Source organism: Cheilinus undulatus, linkage group 23 (assembly GCF_018320785.1).
Source record: "Cheilinus undulatus linkage group 23, ASM1832078v1, whole genome shotgun sequence".
Lineage (NCBI taxonomy): Eukaryota > Metazoa > Chordata > Actinopteri > Labriformes > Labridae > Cheilinus > Cheilinus undulatus.
The window spans coordinates 28217280-28233711 of record NC_054887.1 but is presented as its reverse complement, the minus strand read 5'-3'; the positions used below and the strand labels follow the sequence as shown (position 1 = coordinate 28233711).

General features: G+C 38.4%; 1 protein-coding gene across 1 annotated transcript in view; it reads right to left on the bottom strand.

Moving 5' to 3' along the window:
• Positions 1 to 16432, bottom strand: part of tmcc3 (transmembrane and coiled-coil domain family 3) — a 49255-nt gene that overhangs the window by 11031 nt on the left and 21792 nt on the right. Inside the window, exon 2 of the mRNA XM_041780870.1 lies at positions 185 to 349. Within this exon, the coding sequence (XP_041636804.1) occupies positions 185 to 349 (165 nt within the window). The remainder of the gene's footprint in view (positions 1 to 184; positions 350 to 16432) is intronic.

Genomic DNA, 16432 nt, shown 5'->3' with positions numbered 1-16432 from the left:
TGAAAAATTATCTAATTGGAGAAAGAAAGGTTGCTCGACAAACAGAGCTGAGGAGATATTTGACTATCTTTTGTGAGACATTTGTTCAAAATGGCCACGACTCTCTCACACTGCTCTGCAAGTCAAATACTGTGAATCTACAAAAAGGCCACACATGCAGGAGGTGAATGATCTCTCCTCTGACCTTGAGGATCTTCTGCTGCAGGCTGTCGATGCCCAGCGCTCCTTTGTTGAAATCGAGGCCGACTCCATCGTCTCCAATGCTGTCCACCACGTCCAGGTTGGACTCTGAGCCGCCGCGACGGATGGGCACCGGGATGCTGAGGACATCGCAACTGCTGCGTTCTGCCTGTGAACATACACAAATGATCAATGAATGCATGTTACCAATGACAGTTCATCTAAAAATGGAAGACAGAAAAATGTCACAGCATTTTGAAGAGTTAAAGGTAATGTTGGCAGACAGTATCTTCTATTTTGTTCCCTTAAATTGAAAATATACAGATCACTGTGATATATGAGCAAGAAAAGCATTCAAAGATCTCATTAGATCATCTGGAACAACATAATAATGCTGAGTAAAGCATTTGATATCTCTAAATGACTAAAATGATACGCCTATTATCATAATTATGAAGTTTCATTATTCTCAGCCTAAATGAGAAAGCTTTAATTGATATTATTTGTAATAATGGGAGTGAAACTCTTTCAGTGGAGCTGAAAATCAGAAGCCAGACATCATCTGTTCCTCTCATTATTATTTCAAACCTTTGAAAGGCGTCGCTTTTCACAAACACGTTCAACTCGGATTATAGCTGCTGTTGAAACAAGCACCGAAGAGTTATGAAATTATATAACATCTTAGTCAACAGGTTCAGAGACAAAATCACAGCTCTTCTGAAGAACAGTAAGTGCCACAGTGGCAATACAAACAAAAATATCACATTTGTCAGACAAAAGGCTATAAAGAGCGTTCAGACTGAACTGAGGGAACATGAGCAGTACATTCAAACTGAAGACTTACGTAAGCATGCCTACTGTTCTGGACGATTGATCAAGTTTCAGTTTTGATTATGATTTAAATTTGCACGATCATGAAAGCAAGGTGACTGAGATTAGGAGATAACTATGTCAATAGGCTTTGTCATTTGTGGTAAATGAAGCACACACTTCCTTCCTTTTCAAAACAGCATGTGCTCTGTCCCTCCAACCAAACCAGCTCTCACTTTAACTTAAGTGAGGAGCAGAGGGATTTTTTTTCCTCCTCCAGCCAAAGGAAAATATGTTTATTTTTCAAGTAGCTCATTCATTTTTTCCAAGTGAAACATTTGGCACACTGGGCAACAGAGAGCAGTAAAGGGAGAAAACAAGGCCATCACAAGAGAAGCTAACAGCTAAGCTAAGCTAAGCTAAGCTAAGATGTAGTCAAAAAAAGAAAAAGACTTAACAGATCAGCTGCTAAAGAACGAGAGTGTTTGATGATAACTTTCACACTTTTATGCAACAGGTAAAGAACAGCAGGCATCAATATGTGTCTGTGCGAATGAAAGCAGCCAGAGGGGAAGATAAAAACTTGCAGCTGAGCTGAAGTTCACTATATGGAAAAAAAAATTTGAATATGTGTACTTTAATATGGAGTTGGCCCCCTTTTGCAGCTGTAACAGCCATCACTCTTCTCGGCAGGCTTTCCACAAAACTGTGGAGTGTTTCTTTGGGAATTTGTGCCCATTTAATCTGCAGAGCATTTATGAGGTCAGGCACTGATGTTGGATGAGAAGGCCTGGCTCACAATCTCCACTCCAGTTCATCCCAAAGGTGCTCAGTGGCGTTTAGGTCAGGACTCTGTGTAGACCACTCAAGTTCTTCGAACCATGTCTGGCTAGTTATCTATAGTCCTTGCTTGTGCACTGGGGCACAATCAAGATGGAAAACAAAGGGCCTTCCCAAACTGTTGACACAAAGTTGCTAGCATAGCATTGCCCAAAATGTTTTGGTGTGCTGAGGCATTAAGATCGCCACTCACTGGAGATAAGGGACCTTGTCAAAACACTGAAAAACAGCCCGATACCATTATCCCTCCTTCACCAAACTTCACAGTTGCAGTCAGGCAGGTTCTCCCAAACCCAGACTCTCCCATCTGAGTGCCAAACAGAGAAGTGTGATTAGTCCCTGTACAGAGCATGTTTCCACTGCTCCAAAGTTCAGTGTTGCAGTGTTTTACATCACTCCATCTGGAGCTTGGAAATGGACTTGGTGATGTGAGGCTCGCATTAAGCTGCTCGGACATGGAAACCCATTCACGAAGCTCCCACTGCACAGTTTTGTGCTTACAGTATTGCCAGCAGAATTTCAGAACTCTTTAGCTATGGAATCAGCAGTTTTGCTGACTTTCACCAACCTTAGCAGTCATTTACCCTACTCTGTGATCTGTGTCTTGAGCTTCATGGCTGATTTGCTGTTGTTCCTAAATGCTTCCATTTTCTAATAATATCACTTAGAGTTGACTGTGGAATATCTAGCAGGGATGAAATTTTGCAAAACATCTTTTTGCAAAAGTGGCATCCATCACAGCACCACACTTAAAGTCACTGAAGTCTTCAGAATGACCCATTTTATCACAGATGTTTGTAAATGGAGAATGCATGGCTAGGTTCTTTATTTTATATACCTGTGGCAACAGGTATGATGGAAACACCTGAATTCAGTTATTAATAGATATGGCAAAACTCTTTTGTCCATCTAGTGCAGAAGAAGTGTGATGATAGACAAATAAAATGCAGACACAGATTATTGGACAGAGTACTCTTGTAACGCAGACGATTGGTAAATATGACACTGTCCCTTCTTTTTTGAGATTTGTTACTAGACTTAGATCCAACATGGGCATATCCTTTCTCAGTTTGAACATCTGATGTTTTGTCTAATTTAAACTGCACACAGAATTTTCAGTGTTTTGCAAGTCATCACTCAGTTTTAAATCAACATTTGAGACAGTGTCCATACTTTTTGGGAAACAGGGCTGTACATGAGCCAGACTTTTTTTTTTTTTTTTTTTTTTTGAAAAACTGCAAAGATTGCAGATGAAAACAAACTTTTCACAGATGCCAGATGCTGCAGCCTGAATAAGATTTCAGGCTCCATTACGTGCCAAAAACCAGCTCCAAAGAAATTTATCACTGATATAAAATATTGAGCTTCTTTTGCTTCTTTCATCTCATGACTTCAATTCCTTCACTCTATCTATGTATCTACCTGCTGTTTCAACTAGAAAAGTACGCAGATGCTGGTAAGGAAGGCAGGAAATGAAAGACCTGAACAAGAGGATCTACAGAGTGAGGAGAGCACAGTCTTTGGAGGATGAATAAAAGCAGCTGATGAGACGATAAATCTGTTCTAAAAGTGCAGCACGGTCAGTTAGTGGAGCAGCTAGAGCCCAGGGCAGCAGACAAACAGCCCCAAGAGCCTCTTCAACTGAAAATCCACTGTCTGTATTGACAAAAGCGAACGATTATGTAAGCCAAACTAAAATATTAGAACGTGGTGGCTCTAGTTGCCACGGCAGCAAAGCGCACACCAACAGGCCGAGCTACGGCACACATGAACAAACTGCTGACAAACCCTGAGGACGGGTTAGCGGCTCTGTTCTTTTTGTCTTACACATGGACAAGCAGGAAACGTGACACTTTAATTGTGTCCTGTGGCTTTTGGCTGCATGGCATTGTTATGCATCCTGAAGAGTCAGCAATCATCATCCAAAGCAGTGAAAGTTTGGTTAAACTGTGAGCAAGTTTTAGAGTCATTCATCCAGCCTGTTTGTTCTGAATTAAATCATCATTCTTGCTACTCCTGAGTGCAGATGGCTCACACCCTCAGAACATCACACATCCATCAGTCCAACCAGACGGCCAGAAATGCAGCCAGAACAAACCTGTGTTATAAATAACGCTGATATAATCAACATTTAATAACAATATACAACATTTGCTGCTTGTTGATTTACAAGAACAATAATCTTTAGGTTCCATCTTCTTTATGGGACAATAAAATCTAAAAAATATTGTTTTTTAATTGTGAGTCAGGCCATTGCAGCAGTTTTCCACTCTAGTGGGCTGTGATGAGATTTTAACAATTTATAGCTGAAAGGAGAAGGCTGCTAACCCTTGAATCCCCAGCCAGAGAAGTTTTATTTGTACACTCGGCAGTGCATTGATCCTGAAGTAGACAGCAAAATAACTCTGAGCTATTCAAAATCTGTGGAGACAACTTTGGGTCTACAAAACTTCCTAAAATCTATTAAAAAAGACCTTAATGGGGTCGTCACAATACCAGAACTTTAAAATTTGGTTGGGCTGTGGCAAATCAAGCATGATCAGGAGCAGTTTCAATACAATGGCAACAAAAATATAAGCCTGAGACACAAAATAATGAGTAATGTAGAATCCGACTATCTCCGGTATTGAAGCCCAAGGCAGACATCTATCCATATACTTTATTTTGCAGGAAACTTATTAGATTTTGATTGTTTTCTTGAGATTTTCACTTATTTATCCTTTTATCTTGGATGGAAATATTTTCAAGAAGGTTTGTTTTCATATGATGATTTGTAAATGTCTTATCACCTTTCAAAAAACAAAAACAAAATGTGTTATAATGGTTAAAACAGTGAAATGCAGCTCCCCGGGTTTGAGATGGGGCTTTTTTACTATGACTTTTAGCCGCACCAATCTAAACAAAGCCGGACTGATCCCCGATATACTTTTCCATCATCAGTTTGGCTGTGCCAGGCTGCACCGAAGTCTACCCAGAACGGTCCTACTCTGGAGCTCTGGGCCCAAGTGTTCCTTGCCCCACCTCCAAGCATTTTGAACAGTTTGACTGTGGATTTGATGAGTGGTGTACTAAGGTTGAGACAAATAAATCCATGAATTACAGAAGAACCATGGTGTTTTATATAACCTGGAAGGAGGGATACCCCTACAGTAGATATCCTGCTCACAAGCAAGGAATGGACTAGCCCTCAATGGCCTCAATGTTTAACCTCCAAATTCTAATCAGTTTATCTTTGAGTCAGAGAAGACAAATGTGCTAAATTTGGGAGAAAAAAAAAATTCTTCAAAGCGTCTTTGAGACATTATGTTTAAAAAATGATTTGGACAGACTGACAATTTTAGATTCAGATTCAGACGACTTTATTAATCCCCAAAGGGCAATTTAGTTTACAGTTTACCCTGCCTTACTGAACCCAACTTGAAAACATAATGCCTCCTGCCCCTAATTATCAGGTTTTGAGGCATAAAAATGATAAGAAAAACTCCTTCACACTGTCTAAACTGCATAAATACAGCACTAGTATTTACCAAAACCCTTCGATCACAGTGTACAGAGTCAGAGACAGGGCTGAGAGAGTGGGGGAGAGACATGTGAGAAAGGAGCCACAGGCTGGACATTAGACCTGGCCGCTTGCATACATGGTGTGACACCTAACCACTAGTCCATCTGTGCCCAATAGTTGCAATATTTTAAAAGCCTTAGTACTTCTACATGATATCTATCACTGAAATAACAGGGACTCTATCATTTCTAACAAATTGTATCAAAAGTATGAACATTTTTGACAATATTGCTTCCAAACTGCCGCCTTTTCAATTAAACTGGAAGAGCTCTTTGTTAAAAACACTACTGTAAAATTAAAACCTTCTCAGTCTGAGCATAAAACCCCTAAACTAAAGATACCCCACCTGAATCCCTGCCAAAACACTCATTTCATTTTAATGTTTGAGTTATTTATGATTAATTATTATTATTGCACTTTGGCTTGAGCAGTGGGTGATAAAAGGCTAATCAGAAAAAAAATTAACACACTATGTCGTCATTCCCAACTGCAGACTGAGTTATTAGAAAGCCTCTATTGATTTGTACAATTATGCTCTAAACTGACAGAAAAAATCAATTTAAAGTGCATCAACCCCACTGCTAAATGTGTTTTACCCTCATGACTCACAGCCTTGATGCCAGAGTTGTGCGCTGGTAAAAATCCGTTACCACGTCACGCTTCTATATGAAGCATTCTCTCGTTCCCTCCTTAGTTGCCTCTCACATACAAACATCCTGGTCATAAATCAGCCGGGAGCAGGACATTTCAGTGTGCAAACATGTGGCTGGCCGTGCGCCACACTCTACAGTCCACACACGTATTGAACACCCACTAGAAAAGTGGGTCTGAGGGTGAAAGTGGGAAATGATTAACATGTGCACAGTCAGAGGCAGCATATGTCTCAGAGGACACACGTGCCTGCTGTACAGAGCAGTTATCTACCCACTGCTCGTCCTCTGACCTCGGTCTGCACTAAAGGCCTTTTAGATTATAATATGGATGGGTGGACACTCAGGAAAAACACAAACATACACAACAGGGCACAGCAGGGAATGTTATGACCGGGTAATGAAAAACCATTACAGGATACCACTGACTGACTGAACCTTAAAACAAGATAAAATAAAGAACAGTGTGGGGGCAGAATGTGTTCTGATAGATGTCCTTAGAGGGAAGTACAGGCTGAGAAAAAGCAGCTTAAATGCACCAAATGAGATTATTTTCACTACAGAAAGCCAACTAGGGAGAAAGGCTGAAAAATGTGGCAAACACAGTTAATTTAAATAATATCTGCAGCTTCCTGGAGGCTATGATGTATATATAAATTTTCAATACATATTTAACTATTACAAAGGCTCTATTGCCTTTTCCCCACAAAACCCTGAATATTGTGTAGTATTTCTAAAGGTATAAGTCTATTCATTAAATGACATTCAACAGCTTTACATTCTAAAGCTTGTAAGGGGCTTAATGAAGCTGTACTGAGTCACTGCAGTGCTCTGAAGTAGCTAAAATTAGCATGCTAACATGCTCACAATAATATCATCGAGTTGACGTTAAGGTGTGTTAACTCCTTTTTGCATGCAAATTTAGTATGCCTATGGCTCTAATTAACTAAAAAAAAAAAACAACTAAAAAAGAGACTAAAGGGAAATGCCACTGTTGTAGGAATATTTGTTCATTAACAAAAGTATTAAAAATCATGGCATGTCATCTGTTTGTCCACAGTGATGACAGGTTTTGTGGGAGGTAGCAAAAAGTTTGACAGCAGTAGCTGTGGTCAATTCACACCAGAAAGATTTAGGATCATATGAATTTCTCAGTTTAACAGCTTGAAAGAAGAAGATAAGTTGACTTACAGCAACAAGCTAACCCTTGGGGTTAGAGATGCACTGATTGTAATCAGGGTAAATGTCAACACCGATGTTTAAGGTAAAAATTTAGCCTATGGCTGATGATAATGCAGATGTTTTATTTTGAAACTTCTTTTGGTGTTTGACCATGAAACAAATCAGTTAGTCCAGCAGTTCATATATACAGACCAATTATAATTATCTTTACTAAATCAGCTGGTAGGTGTGCTAGTAAATGCCATCATTAACCCTTTAAGCCCAAAGCATTTTTTTTTACACTTTGTCCCCCCTGGACTTACTGTCTTAAAAAAGCTTGTAAAACATCATCTCTGTGGTGCACAGTCAAGCTCTAAACATCCTTTATTACAGGACACCTGGGCTTAAAAAAATATGTGTGCCGCAGTGATGTCGTTTGAATTGTTTACTGCAAAAGTATTGGACTATAAAGACAAAAAGAAAAAAAAGGCTAACCCGAAGTTAAAACTCAAAGATTTTCATGTGACACACAGTAAACATTAATAACCAACTCTCTTTTCTTTGTTTTTAAACTCGTTCTCCCATCTCATGGGGACCACAAAGGGAAAAAACAATCATTATGTGACCAAAAATATCCAAAATATTCATATATTTTACAAAAAAGTCCTTGTGCTTCTTTGTATTTGCTCTATTTGAGTCATTATTCAAGGCAGTTCCTGTCTTCAGAGACACAGAGGGCCACATCACAGACTCTCTGTCTCTCTTTCTCTCTATTATGAGCTTCTCCTGCATGATCAAAATGTAAAGACATGCGCAGTATGACACAGCATGACACAGTGATGGAACAGCCTGTCATTGGATGACAGCCCTCACAAAGCATTTTGGGGAAAGAATATGGCATATCGCATAAACCACTAGTGGCAGGCATGGTCGAAAATAGATTCAAAAATGGATAGAAAGACTTTCAATTTCAGAGTTACAGGTGTGGATTTAATCGTTAAAGCCAACCAAGTTTCAGGCTTGCTAGAAAAGCTTCCATAAAGGCTACAAAGACATGAATAGCGTCATTAGAATGGCACAACTGCTGGCTTTAAGAGTTAGAAAAGGTAAGAGGCTACAATTCATGGTTGGAAAGTTGTTAAACTTTTAATAACCTGTGTCACCTCTTGCTGATATATGACAATGTCAGGTTGAGAGGGTTAAACTGGTAAGACACAACAGATAAACTACTCCTACAGACATCAGATCATGCCCATAATATCTGCAAATAGACAAGTTTGTTATAAGGGACAATGCTGACTGAAACCAATGTTAAACCAGTGCATTTGTGCATTCCTACTCAATGAGATTTCCTGAACCTTACTCAAGTCCAGGCTAAAGGGTTTAAGGTTTTAACAAAACAGCCAACGTTACAGTGGATGAGCATCTTTGCATACATTGTGGAGACTCAAGGCATCTATTCTGAACACATAAGGCACACAAATCTCCTGACACATCAAACTTTGTACTTGGCAGTCATTTCTCAGACAATAAAGGGTAAGATTTGCAAGATGGTTTTTGTGTATAAAGGACTGACATACTGCCTCGTGAGCAGGAAGGTCAGTAAGTGCGGCTTTACAAGATGTGGGCAATCATAATCAAGACAAAGAACTATGAACGATGTAAATCACTACAAGATCTCAATCTCTGTGATTCTCTCCTATTGCACCTGCTGATGTTCTGCCAGCATGAAGAGATCTCAACTGCAGTGACATTGTAAAATCTAGTCTTTATTGGTCTAAAGTGTTAAGATATTTTAGTTTAAATAATACATAAATAAAATACTATATTGAAAACTTTAGGATCAGGTTATTTGGACCGTCAAAGTTAAACTATCTTTAAAACTAATGTTGTCATGTGACAAATACTAGTTCTAAGAGATTCTACCAAAAATAAATAAATCAGAATGCACAGGTATTAAAAGTTACATTGCAAAATTGTGTGTTCAACGGCTTTTACACTTTCTTAACTCCAGGCTTGTTTTAGCCTGACAAAGCCCATGACATCAGCCTGCAAAAACAAAAAATTTAAAAATACAATGAGGAATTTCACATGCATGGCTTGGAAAAAAACAAAATATGGTAATCAAAATAAGGTGAAGCCAAAACAATTGAGAATCCAACAAAAACAAAAGCATATAAGAAGAGGCAGATCAAGTGAGTGCTTGTCTGTGCGTAGGTGTTTGATTTGCATCTGCTTCTTTATTCAAAGTCTGAGATCAGCTCGTGTTAGACAGAGAGCGACAGACGGTGCTACTCCAGCTCAGACTAAGCCAGCTGATCTGAGCGCCGTGTTGATGGGACCTTGCCGCGGGGAGACAACGATCTGCCAAAAAAACACAGGAAAGTGCTGAAGGAAACTTGTTCTTTTGTTGCTCCCAGCTCCCAATAAAAAGCCATTTATTCCTGCCTCCAATCCAACAGTTTATTTTGCGCTAATGTGAGCCAGGGTAGACACAAGTCACACACAAAGAAACTAAGTGCATGTCACTGCTCACAAAGTATACTTGAGTGAAACTTTGCCAAAAACATAGACGTAAGACTCATTTTTCAAAAACTAATCAGCCACTGTCCTCAGGTGACAAACAAACTAATTGATCCACATCAGTAATCCATCAAGTCAAGGTTGTTTGCAGAGGGGTAAGATCCCATTTGAATGCTTTTGAAGCAGTGCAGTTATACATGCTATTTGTCAGTGTCAACAATCACACAGGGAGGCAGTGCAAACACCTGACCTATAGTATACATATTTATGTGACGATAGGGTGCAGACTCCTGTTTGCAACTAGATAACTTCAGTTAATCTGCAAGAATAGGACGCATGTGTATCCAGGCTGCAAAGATTAATATCATGAATAAATACAAGTATTTCAATAATTTAGTAGAATATTAAACAGATGTTTCACTCATTTTTGGATGCAGCTTCTCAAATGTGAGTTTGCTTGGCTGTTCTGTATTATACATGGTAGATGATAAGGTGTATTTGAATCTTGGACTGATTGTTGGACAAAAATGAAAATGTAAATGGTTTCTACAGTAACATTTTGCAGAAATTCTACACTCATTCCATGCATCAGCGAAGTTTCTTAATCAAAAACATCTTTCTTCCCTTTATATTACAATGCATAATGGCACCTGATTGTAATGCAGTTCTATTGCCAAACTATGGTTGTGGTATATCTGAAAGCTATCAGCTAACTGCCCTTAAATAACAAAAGAAGAAGAAAGTCCAGAGCCACAACTGTAACGTTCCAAATTTTTGAGGTGTCAAGGAACTAACCTCACTTCTCTTAACTTGAGAAATAATCTATCTTATAAACATTTTTATATTTATCTATCAATCTATTTTACTGAGTACTACCAAGTGAAAAAGATCATGCCCAAAGCAATGCTAAATTTTTCGACCAGCAAATGGAGATAATTTCCATCTTTGTGTTAGCATCAAACTATCAAACTAAAGTCCACCTCAGACCGAGGATTTGTGAGTTGAAACTCACAATGCAACAATCTAAAAGCCTATCAGTTTCACACCACTGGAACTTGTTGCAGACAGGTAATCCCAGCAGAGTGGTGAGGGAGTGATTGTAGTTCAACAGAGGAGAGAGAATGAAAACAAATCTATCTAGGATTATGTGATTGCAATAACCAAGAAGACAGCCTGACTCATTATCTTCTTGCAATGTCTAGACCAAATTAATGATCAGTACTTAAAAAGAACAAGAAAAATAAAACTTTAAATGGGTTTTTCATCTGAATTGGAGAGAGAATTTACTTTCCATTCATTAAAATGTGAATATCTCAATTGAAATATGATGAAATATAAAAAAGCCAAAGGTATTTTTTTTTTAAATAAAAGGAAGAGTATTTGGTCTTCTGCATTTGAAATGTGAGCTCAGAAAAACTAAATGTATTGTTTTAAGCCACATTAGTTGTCTTTTAATTGCCTCAAACCTCGCCTGGAGCCACACTCTCTTAGCAGCAGCACACCAGATTAACACAGGCTGAATTAAACGAGCGTCTGAGTGTTAGGACGGATATAATTGGATTGAGAGAAAAGATCAAGAGATTTAGCGAAGGGGATGTTTAAAATGAGCCTGCTTTGGCCAATCAGAAGGTTCTGCTTCATTCTAGTGAGAAGACATGTTATTTACGTGGACAGAGGTGAAGGGGGCAGCATTTACATAAGATAACATATGGAGTGGGATTAATTTACACCACAAAGGAAACTGCAAACAATGATGGGAGTACAAAGTAACCACAGCTTTAATCCTCAAATTCATCAAACTACTACCGAGGCAAACTTTTAACTCTTACAGAAAACCTTTAAAAAATTACAGGTTTTTTGGCCAAAATAACATAAAAAGGAGCTAAGACGGTAGTGCTTTAGGCTCTAGACTTGAGCATAAGGCGTTTATCCAAAGGTCTCTATTTTATGTTTGTTTTCATTATGATGTATTAATAGCATCTGCATTTGTAACAGGTTACAACCAAACAGCATGCAATGCATGGCAGCTGATTACACAAAGCTAAACTTCAACACACTTACTGTGCATTAAATTAATGAAATTTCCATTAACTTGTTGCTGCTCCTTTCAAATTCCCCCTAAATAAAAAAATAATAATAAAAAAAAATAAAAAATAGAATACAAAACAAACAAACAAAAGAAACTTCATTGGCCTTTATCATCAGAATCAAACCAAAGTTGAATTGAGGACACCGTGGCAGTGCTCAGGAAGTGACCTTGCAACCCTCCAGTCTTCAGATCAATTTCCAGACTTGGTCCAACTGGGACTTGAATGGTAGTCCCTCTGGCTATCAAGCTAAGTCCTCACGGACTGAGCTACTGCTAGCCTGAGTAACAGAACAAGTAAGATTAAATGTTCCATCCAATATTTGTTGAAATACTTCAGTTTTGATGGAAGTTTTCATTCAACAGAGTTACAGACCAACATCGTCTCTTCCTCTTGGCAAAAGCTGGAAGATTTGTTTAGTTTTCATTGGTAATCTGCCATCCTGTCTGATGCTATCACTTTCTTACCAAACAGCACAGAACACAAAGCAGCTCTTTACATAACCATGGAGATACTCAAACAGTTTTTATTAAAGTCAGAATCAAGTAAACTCTGACTTGTCTGCCAGGGCCACTCTGTTCCGACAGACTTAAGAATAACAGCTAAGAATCCCTGGTAATTAACAGCGGTGCTTCTGGAAAGCTCCAGGAAAAGCTCAAACACAAAGCCTAATGCATCATGCTGCTACAGAAGCGTGTACTGGATTCACAAAACACTGTACCTGCAATTGAATTGAAATCCATTCAACCTGTGAGGCCCTACAAATGAGCTGAAGAGACATGAAGCATTCTGTGATTGGTAAAAGCTCTCTGGAACAAATCGAAAAATTTGAAAAGAAAATGTTGCTTGAATAATAAATGAAACAGTACCACAGTGTGTCTAACAGTACCATCCATCATACAGATTACATTATGCACAGTGTGGGCTATTAAAAACTGTGCTGCTGTATAATTTTCACATTATTTTCAAGTCAGTTCTGTTTTTTTAACTTTTACAACACTGCTGCAGTGATTTGAGGGCTTATAACTTCTTGCAGCAAAGACTGTAACAATAAAACAAAAGACTTTCCATCCTGCTTACTTCAGAGGGACAATTTTCAGTGCCTCACTCCATGTCCTCTCTTATGGTTTAGACTGAGAACCCCCTGGTTGCAGATTATACATAACATGCCGGGTATACCATACTTTATTTTTCATTAGTTTAAATGTTGAGAATTCAGTCTTGCACAATAAGACAAGATAGAAAAACAACAGGCTGGATTTTGGAGCTCTTGTTTTTCTAAAACTGTATTAAAGTCAGATACTGAGATGGGAAAAGTGTTTTCTGGTGAACTATAATATCATAAAGGCACAGTTTAAGGTGAAATGAGATATGAATTGGACTGGAGAGCTTGCTGCCTTGAGGGGGGATGAGCTGTGACTCTGCGTCCACAGAGAGGAGCCTCCTGTGGGGACGAGGAGCCAGCAGACAGACAGACCTTCCCCCAGGGACTCCGGAGGTACAGCAGAGAATCAGCCGGGGAATAAATGGAAACCAAAACAGTCAGAAAAGATGCAGACAAACAGGGATGGGAACAGAATTTCAACACGTAGAGTTCAGACAATGTTCAGCATGGAACCAAGGGCATAACAGGCTCTACAAAACAAAACCTTTGCAGAGGTTATTAAAAAGAAATCCAATTTTCTCACTGTGGCTTTTGTTTCCAGAGATGCACCAGGTGTAATAGCAGACCCAATACTGATACTATTTTTTTTTTAAATAATATAGCTGATGACTGATTCTGATGTCTTTTTGCCTTGTAATTTTCCATGTCAGTTTTTCAAATGAGCTGTGTGTTTTTGCTTGATTTAAGTTGGGAGCAGGTCTTTCTCTTAAATGTCCATGAACTTGTCTTGATCTTTCACAGAGACAGTGATACAGACCCACAGCAGGGACATTTTCTTTCACATCTAACCACAGATACTGATACTGATGTTTACATATGCAGTTCAGACCAAAAATTCTTTCCCTAAAAACAAAGGATGAACAAAGATGCAAACTTCAGTCCCTTGAACACACTTTTAATCTTTTTTGAAAGATATTTTGGCTTTTTATGCCTTTATTTTAGAGAGGAGGACAGTGGATAGGGAAGACATTATTGTGAGGGTTGGCAAGATTCCTCCACTGTCAGACTTTAAAAACATGTGATTTTAAACCCTACCTATAAGGCTCTGTCAGGGCTTTGTCAGGACTTCATCACCTCTGTATTTTCTGCTATGAATGCTTAATACATACCTAAGACACACCCACACCTGTGCTGAAACCAAACCCAAGGTGTGACTGTGTGGAGGCAAACATAGTGTGTCTGATCTTAGTGTTGCTACAAGTCTTAACTGGCTGCTCTCTGCACACGCCAACGCATAAACTGAGCTTGAGGCGGGCTTAACAGGACATGTCCACATTATCCAGAGGCTGAGAGAGACACAAAGACAACATCTCTGTCCACACTTCGTTCTGCACAAAGTTTTTTTTTGATGGGCTATAATTACTCACGGATCACTTCAGTGTTGTGTGGAGTTGCTTCATTATTCACAGAAATTGTAAATCCAATCCTCGAAGCGCTTTCTAAATATCATTGCTGCCTAAAATATCATGTTTAATCCCGCTCCCAAGGCCACTTCATTTCACTGAAGGGCACTTTAATCATTGTCATGTTTTCATACTGTCTCATCTAATCTGCTTCCTTTCTCTAAATCCGTCCACTTAATCACAGATGCTGCAAAATCTGTTGGATGATTATGAAGACAACAGGAAATCAATAGGAAGTATCTGACAAGTATTTAGCATCAACGCAACAACCTACTGAGGGATGTGCAATTGATTTCAGAGAGCATGTATCAGGATGTGAAGCATGTGTTAGGAGGTGAATAAGACTTTGGCTGATGGATTTGTGGCAGCACTGAGAAATTAAACACAGTCTTAAAATTGATCTTTACATAAAATTTGATCTAGAGCGAGGGGCAGCTACTGATAGAGTATTTTTCAGTTATGTCATCAACTGCCAACAAACTGAATAATCTTCATATGTACAGGGCTGTCAAAAACATAATTAAAGTCTCATTATTATACAAGTTAGCTTGTTTTGATACCACAGCAACAAAAACTACAGAAGCAAAAAATAATTTGATTTTTGATGACCTGTCTGTTGAGACGGATAATTTATAGTTTCAGTACTTTTTAATACATTTAATCATTAAAATGATAGATAACAGGGAATGCAAGATAAGAGATTTTTGCCGGTGTCCTATAAGCAGATATCTATAAACCAGTTTAACTGATACTGAAGGCAGTAACAATAGTGATGTCCTTCACACTTCAGCCATTAAAAGTGGCATTAAAATATCAGGATGAACAAAGAAAAGAGTTCCTCTAATATACTGGGGGTCTGTCAGCACAGTCTAGCTCAGCAAACTCATTTGCACATACAGTAGGGCTGATCTTTACAGCTGATAGAGGCTGATATTCACCATCAATTTAGGCTGATATTTACAGCCGTTTATATTAAATTACAGCCTGATATTAACAGTCAGTTTAGTATAGTATTTACAGCCAATTCAGGCTGATATTAAGAGCAAATAAAGGTAATTATCTACAGTATCTTGTGGGATATTTCCAACCTAAATAGGCTGTATACACAGCTGAAACAAAAAATATTTACAGGAAATCAACTCTGATATTTATTGCTGATAAAGGCCGATGTTTATTGCCACTACAGGCTAATTATATAGCCGACATAAGCCAATATACACAGCTGATATAAGCAGATATAGAGCAATTTTTACAGCTGATATAGGCTGATATTTACAGCTAATATAGACCAATATTTACAGCTGATATTGGTAAATTTTTACAGTTGATATAGGCCGATATCGACTGCCTATACAGGCACATTCCAACAGCTGATATAGGCAGAAATTGGCAACCAATATAGAAATTTTTACGGGTGATATGGGCAGATATTTTTAGCTGATAAAGGCAGATTACCACAGTCAATATGGGTCTAATTTTACAGCTGATACAGGCTGTGATTTACTGACAATAAAGACCAATATTTCATGCTAATAGAGGCTGATATTTATATCCGATATAACAGATGTAAATATCTTCAGAAATTCTTATATTTGCAAATATGGAAAAATCACTTTTTAAGCAAATATCTGCCCTTGTCCTGCCAATAATATCTTGGATGCCTAAGGACAGTTCACTGTGACAGCAGAGGATGAGTGATGCTATAAAAAGTGCACAGATTGCAGGGCAGAGTATGATAGCTTTTCCTGTTAATATTCATTCAGTTTAAGATGTTTATAAAGTTGGGACAACCTTGAATCAGTTACTCAAAGCAAAGCATTTGTTGTAGCAAAGGTTCTCAAATACCACGTGTTTTTTTAAATGACACAACCTCCATTCATTTAATTTCCAGCGGTATCAAAAAATGTAATAAAACTTTATAAACTTACCTATATTTCTTAAGACAAGTGTTTAGGAGAGGATTAAACCACCAAAAATTACATAAAAACTGCTGCACACTGGCTTAATTTCATTATGGTGCTAAAAAGTTGCTGTTGTTTCTGTGCAGTTTT